The sequence below is a fragment of the Oncorhynchus keta genome, chromosome 6, assembly GCF_023373465.1.
Source record: "Oncorhynchus keta strain PuntledgeMale-10-30-2019 chromosome 6, Oket_V2, whole genome shotgun sequence".
Lineage (NCBI taxonomy): Eukaryota > Metazoa > Chordata > Actinopteri > Salmoniformes > Salmonidae > Oncorhynchus > Oncorhynchus keta.
Window position 1 is genome coordinate 6,855,712 of NC_068426.1, and position 7,500 is coordinate 6,863,211.

The 7,500-nt window shown below is 48.1% G+C and overlaps 1 protein-coding gene across 1 annotated transcript in view; it reads right to left on the bottom strand.

Moving 5' to 3' along the window:
- nbeaa (neurobeachin a) overlaps positions 1 to 7,500 on the bottom strand; it is a 328,032-nt gene that overhangs the window by 180,741 nt on the left and 139,791 nt on the right. The window contains 2 exon segments of the mRNA XM_052520397.1: positions 853 to 972; positions 3,941 to 4,067. Of these exon segments, the coding sequence (XP_052376357.1) occupies positions 853 to 972; positions 3,941 to 4,067 (247 nt within the window).

The following is a 7,500-nucleotide window of genomic DNA, read 5'->3' on the forward strand; positions in this document are numbered from 1 at the left end:
TCTCTCCTTCTCTGGTTTTTCTATTTTGGTTCATCTTATTTTGGTCTCTCTTCCATCCCATCTGTCTCCTTCCTCTCCATCCCTCTGTCTCTCTTCTCTCTCTCTCTCTCTCTCTCTCTCTCTCTCTCTCTCTCTCTCTCTCTCTCTCTCTCTCTCTCTCTCTCTCTCTCTCTCTAATCGCTGTGACAAATCTGTTCTCTAAACTGGATCTCACAGCCTGAGTGGGAAGGCAGTTCCAGACATGATCAAAAACACTTGTGTTTCTTTCTGTTGTCAGAGCTAACACACACACACACACACACACACACACACACACACACACACACACACACACACACACACACACACACACACACACACACACACACACACACACACACACACACACACACACACACACACACGCACACGCACACAATCACACACACAGGTACAGACACACACAGGACGAAGGCATGCAAGCACATACACACAGACAGGTGTATGATAATTCTCCCGCCTGAGGAAGACTCTGAGTCACTACTAAAGGAAGGAGCTGCTGTTCCAATAGAAGTCCCTGATCACACTACTCAGCTAGCTAAGAGCATACAACGAGTCACCTGGTTACACAGAGTCACCTGGTTACACAGAGTCACCTGGTTACACAGAGTCACCTGGTTAGAGTCACATTACACAGAGTCACCTGGTTAGAGTCACATTACACAGAGTCACCTGGTTACACAGAGTCACCTGGTTAGAGTCACGTTATTCAGAGTCACCTGGTTAGAGTCACGCTACTCAGAGACACCTGGTTATAGTCACGTTACACAGAGTCACCTGGTTAGAGTCACGTTACACAGAGACATCTCTTACGTCATTGGTGTTGACGTGCCAGGCCATGTCGCCATAGGAGACCAGCTGACCGTTGACATAGCAACGGATCTCACTGTTCCTCCAGCGATTATAGATGTGGACGATGCTGATCATGTACCACTGCGACACAGAGAGAAGAGAAGAGGAGAGAGAGAGGAGGGAGAGGAGAGAGAGAGCGGAGGGAGAGAGGAGAGTGAGGAGAGAGAGAGGAGAGAGAAGAGAGAGAGGAGGGAGAGGAGAGAGAGGAGAGAGAGGAGGGAGAGAGGAGGGAGAGGAGAGAGAGAGGAGAGAGAGGGGAGAGAGGAGATAGTGAGAGAAGAGAGAGAGCGGAGGGAGAGAGGAGAGAGAGGAGAGAGAGGAGAGAGAGAAGAGAGAGAGAGGAGGGAGAGGAGAGAGAGAGGATAGAGAGAGAGGAGAGAGAGAGGAGAGAGAGAGGAGAGAGAGGAGAGAGAGAGGAGGGAGAGGAGAGAGAGAGAGAGAGAGAGGAGAGGGAGGGAGAGAGGAGAGAGAGGAGAGAGAGAGGAGGGAGAGGAGAGAGAGGAGATAGTGAGAGAAGCGAGAGAGCGGAGGGAGAGAGGAGATAGTGAGAGAAGAGAGAGAGCGGAGGGAGAGAGGAGAGAGAGGAGAGAGAGGAGAGAGAGAAGAGAGAGAGAGGAGGGAGAGGAGAGAGAGAGGAGAGAGAGAGGAGGGAGAGGAGAGAGAGAGGAGAGAGAGAGGAGGGAGAGGAGAGAGGAGAGAGAGGAGAGAGAGAGGGTTAGATGAGTGTGTGTGTGTGTGTGTGTGTGTGTGTGTGTGTGTGTGTGTGTGTGTGTGTGTGTGTGTGCGTGCGTGCGTGCGTGCGTGCGTGCGTGCGTGCGTGCGTGCGTGCGTGCGTGTGTGTGTGTGTGTGTGAGAGAGATAGTGTTAATCGGCACGGTTAATCTGCAAAATGTATCAGAATGTCCTAACCTGCACTGTAAAACTCCCATCAGGAGCTGTAACTGAGGCTGAGGGCGGCAGGGCTGAGATTTAGAGGCTAACCTGTTCCTTTAAAACTCCCATCAGGAGCTGTAACTGAGGCTGAGGGCGGCAGGGCTGAGATCTAGAGGCTAACCTGTTCCTTTAAAACTCCCATCAGGAGCTGTAACTGAGGCTGAGGGCGGCAGGGCTGAGATCTAGAGATAGGGGATAGGGGGCACTATTCTCACGTCCGAATGAAAAGCGTGCCCATAGTAAACTGCCTGTTTCTCAGGCCCAGAAACTAGGATATGCATATATTTGGTAGATTTAGATAGAAAACACTCTAAAGTTTCTAAACTGGTAAACTTATGTCTGTGAATATAACATAACTTATATGGCAGGACAAACCATTATATAACCATTATAATTATAAGCCAAAGTCCTCCCAGATTGCAGTTCCTAGGGATTCCACTAGATGTCAACAGTCTTTAGAAAGAGTTGCAGGCTGGTTTTTGGAAAAATGACCCAGAAGTTGTAGTTTTTCTAGGTGGCTCCCATTTTGGCTGTAGTGTTTTCATGCGCGTGGAGGAAAGCGTGTTCTTTCTTATTTATCTCCGATAATGAACATACTATTCTCCGTCTTCAATTTTATCGTTTATTTACACATTAGGTTTGATTATAAATGTTGTTTGACTTGTTTGGAAAAGTTTATTAGTAATGTTTGGGACTCATTTTGTATGCATTTTGATGGAGGGTGGATTATTGACTGAAGCGCGCTAGCTAAACTGAGTTTTTATGGATATAAAGAAGGATATTATTGAACAAAAGGACCATTTGGGATGTAGCTGGGACCTTTTGGAGTGCCAACAGAAGATGATCATCAAAGGTAAGGTATTTACTATATCGCTATTTCTGACTTTCATGTCGCACCTGCCTGGTTGAAATATGTTTTTCATGTGTTGGTATGCTGGTATGCGCTGTCCTCAAATAATCGCATGGTTTGCTTTCGCCACAAAGCCTTTTTGAAATCTGACATTGCTGCTGGATTAACAAGAAGTTAAGCTTTATTTTGATGTATTGCACTTGTGATTTTATGAAAGTTTAATATTTATAGTAATTTAATTTAAAAATTGGCGCTCTGTAATTTCACCGGCTGTTGTTGAGGTGTCCCACTTGCGGCACGCCTATCAACGCCTATCAACGCCTATCAACGCCTATCAACGCCTATCAACGCCTACTAACCTCCCAATTAGGTTTTAAAATAAGAAGGTAGCAGAGGGTATACCAGGGAGTTAACGCTCTCCCTCTCTCTCTCTCTCAGTCTCTCGCTGTCTCTCTCTCTGTCTGTCTGTCTCTCTCTCTCTGGGTCTCTCTCTCTGTCTCTCTCTGTCTCCCCCTCTCTGTCTCTCTCTCTGTCTCTCTGTGTGTCTCTGTGTCTATCTGTATGTCTCTCTCTCTCTGTATGTCTCTCTGTCTCTCTCTCTGTATGTCTATGTGTGTCTCTCTGTATGTCTCACTCTCTCTGTATGTCTCTCTGTGTGTCTCTGTGTCTCTGTGTGCCTCTCTGTATGTCTCTCTCTCTCTCTCTGTGTCTCTGTGTGTCTCTCTGTGTGTCTCTCTGTATGTCTCACTCTCTCTGTATGTCTCTATGTATGTCTCTGTATGTCTCACTCTCTCTGTATGTCTCTCTGTGTGCCTCTGTGTGTCTCTCTGTATGTCTCTCTGTATGTCTCTCTCTCTCTCTGTATGTCTCTCTGTATGTCTCTCTCTCTGTTTGTCTCTCTGTGTGCCTCTGTGTGTCTCTCTGTATGTCTCTCTCTCTCTGTATGTCTCTCTCTCTGTATGTCTCTATGTGTGTCTCTCTGTGTCTCTCTGTGTGTCTCTCTGTATGTCTCTCTCTCTATGTGTGTCTCTGTATGTCTCTCTCTCTCTGTGTGTCTCTCTGTGTGTCTCTCTGTATGTCTCTCTCTCTCTGTATGTCTCTCTGTGTCTCTCTGTATGTCTCTCTGTCCCTCTGTCTTGGAAGAAGATAAAGTGTGTGTGTGTGTGTGTGTGTGTGTGTGTGTGTGTGTGTGTGTGTGTGTGTGTGTGTGTGTGTGTGTGTGTGTGTGTGTGTGTGTGTGTGTGTGTGTGTGTGTGCAGTACGTACCTTGCGGGGTTGAAAGTCGTACTTCACACAGTGTTGGAAGCCTTTCCCCTTGGACTTGAGTGATGTCACGATCAGACAGTTCCCCACAAAGTGAGCTGAGTAACCAACACCTTTACTGGTCCGAAAACTACAGAGGAGAGGGGAGTGGAGAGGGGAGGGGAGAAGAGAGGGGAGGGGAGGAGAGAGGGGAGGGGAGGAGAGGAGAGTGGAGGGGAGAAGAGAGGAGAGGGGAGGAGAGAGGGGAGGGGAGGAGAGGAGAGTGGAGGGGAGAAGAGAGGAGAGGGGAGGAGAGTGGAGAGGGGAGGGGAGAAGAGAGGGGAGGGGAGGGGAGAAGAGAGGGGAGAGGAGAGAAGAGAAGAGAAGAGAAGAGAAGAGAAGAGAAGAGAAGAGAAGAAGAGAAGAGAAGAGAAGAGGAGAGGAGAGAAGAGAGGTAAGCCTCACTATGATATGTGATGTAATATCAGCATGCAGGTGAGCTCAACAAAGTATCTTTGTCCCATCGTTTCCAACCTCCCCAAAACATAAAACATAGTCTCATCCCTGAAGCTTTCAGATCACACTAGAGGTCCCGTTTCAACGCCCCAAAACCAGTATCAGCCCCCGGCTAGATCTGAAGGACAAGTCAAACAGGCCTACATCTAAATCTGTGTGAAGTGACGCCCTGATGTGTCACAGCCAGTGGGTTGCAGTGTCTCTGTCTCCAGGGAAGGTGTGGAGGCCCATGTCAGACAGGGTGCTACATTAGGGGCGGTTGGAGAAAGGTTTCCTTCCATCCACACCAGCCTCCTCTCTGCTCCTCTCTCTCTCCTCCTCCCTCTCTCCATCCTCCACTCTGGTCCTCTCTCTCTCCTCCTCCCTCTCTCCATCCTCCACTCTGGTCCTCTCTCTCTCCTCCTCCCTCTCTCCATCCTCCACTCTGCTCCTCTCTCTCTCCTCCTCCCTCTCTCCATCCTCCACTCTGCTCCTCTCTCTCTCCTCCTCCCTCTCTCCATCCTCCACTCTGCTCCTCTCTCTCTCCTCCTCCCTCTCTCCATCCTCCACTCTGGTCCTCTCTCTCTCCTCCTCCCTCTCTCCATCCTCCACTCTGGTCCTCTCTCTCTCCTCCTCCCTCTCTCCATCCTCCACTCTGCTCCTCTCTCTCTCCTCCTCCCTCTCTCCATCCTCCACTCTGCTCCTCTCTCTCTTCTCCTCCCTCTCTCCATCCTCCACTCTGCTCCTCTCTCTCTCCTCCTCCCTCTCTCCATCCTCCACTCTGCTCCTCTCTCTCTCCTCCTCCCTCTCTCCATCCTCCAGTCTCCTCCTCTCTCTCCTTCTCTCTCTCTCACCTCCTCCCTCCCTCTCCATTCCCACACAAAACGTTCTCTTTTCGGGCTCTCGGGGGAACTCAGCTGTCACCGTGACAACGGTGGTTAGTTACCAGGGAGATAGGATTACATGAGTGACACGGTCAGGGCTCATCCCATGTGATGATGTCAACCTGAGCAGGTAAAGCAGGTAATGATGGGATACGGTGGCTTTCACAGGATGTTGTTTTATCACAACCAAATCAAAATATTATTTGTTACAAAATGACCCGGATTGACCTGGATTACAGTTGAGATTACATTAAATGTACATAGTGCGCATACTCAATGATATTCAAGATTCTGCACAGATTATTACAACAATTGTGAAGATTTCCACACAAAGGTTTGAATCCTAAGCAACCTGCATACATATTGTTTGAAGTACAATAGACCAACGATAGCTGCTGTAGTAGGTCAAAGCTGTGTGCTGGAAAACCTTGGTGGAGCAGTATCAGTACTTAGGGGTCATAGGTCAGACCATGGGTGAAGTAGGCAGAGTGCAGTATCAGTACTTAGGGGTCATAGGTCAGACCATGGGTGAAGTAGGCAGAGTGCAGTACCAGTACTTAGGGGTCATAGGTCAGACCATGGGTGAAGTAGGCAGAGTGCAGTATCAGTACTTAGGGGTCATAGGTCAGACCATGGGTGAAGTAGGCAGAGTGCAGTACCAGTACTTAGGGGTCATAGGTCAGACCATGGGTGAAGTAGGCAGAGTGCAGTATCAGTACTTAGGGGTCATAGGTCAGACCATGGGTGAAGTAGGCATTGTATTGCTCATGTGAATTTCCTTTCTTTTTCAGTCTCAGACTAATCCCTACTTCTTCTCACTTAAAACATAGTTTTGACTTTTTAATAGAAAATAGTGTCTATGTCCAAAACCCTGTTTTCATGTGTAATGCACTATTTCAAACTTTGATGTGTCTCCTGGTCAAAAGTAGTATATTTTTTAAAACTAGGCATTTATAGCACACTATAAACCAGGCCTGGGTAACTCCAGTCCCCGGGGGCCTGATTGGTGTCTCCCCCCAAATCCCTAGTAAACACATCTGATATAAACTCATTCTAAACTGAAGATCATGATTAGGTGATTATTGGAGTCAGGTGTGTTAACTGAGGCAAAAGTGTGACGCCAATCAGGCCAATCAGGACTGGAGTGGCCAAGGCTCTAGAGAGAGATAGATCTAGACGTTCTAGAGAGATAGTTCTAGAGAGATAGATCTAGATGTTCTAGAGAGGTGGTTGGTTTCATGGTTTCATGCATGTCAACATCAGAAGCATCCTCCCTAAGTTTGTTTTACTCACTGTGTTAGCACACTCTGCTAACCCTGATGTCCTTGCTGTGTCTGAATCCTGGCTCAGGAAGGCCACCAAAAATTCAGAGATTTCCATACCCAACTATAACATCTTCCGTCAAGATAGAACTGCCAAAGGGGGAGGAGTTGCAGTCTACTGCAGAGATAGCCTGCAAAGTAATGTCATACTTTCCAGGTCCATACCCAAACAGTTCGAACTACTAATCTTGAAAATTACTCTCTCCAGAAATAAGTCTCTCACTGTTGCCGCCTGCTACCGACCCCCTCAGCACCCAGCTGTGCCCTGGACACCATTTGTGAATTGATTGCCCCCCATCTAGCTTCAGAGTTTGTTCTGTTAGGTGACCTAAACTGGGATATGCTTAACACCCCGGCAGTCCTACAATCTAAGCTAGATGCCCTCAATCTCACACAAATCATCAAGGGACCCACCAGGTACAACCCTAAATCTGTAAACAAGGGCACCCTCATAGACATCATCCTGACCAACTGGCCCTCCAAATAAACCTCTGCTGTCTTCAACCAGGATCTCAGCGATCACTGCCTCATTGCCTGTATCCGCCACGGAGCCGCAGTCAAACGACCACCCCTCATCACTGTCAAACGCTCCCTAAAACACTTCTGTGAGCAGGCCTTTCTAATCGACCCGGGTATTCTGGAAGGACATTGACCTCATCCCGTCAGTTGAGGATGCCTGGTCATTCTTTAAAAGTAACTTCCTCACCATTTTAGATAAGCATGCTCCGTTCAAAAAATGCAGAACTAAGAACAGATACAGCCCTTGGTTCACTCCAGACCTGACTGCCCTCGACCAGCACAAAAACATCCTGTGGCGGACTGCAATAGCATCGAACAGCCCCCGTGATATGCAACTGTTCAGGGAAGTCAGGAACCAATACAC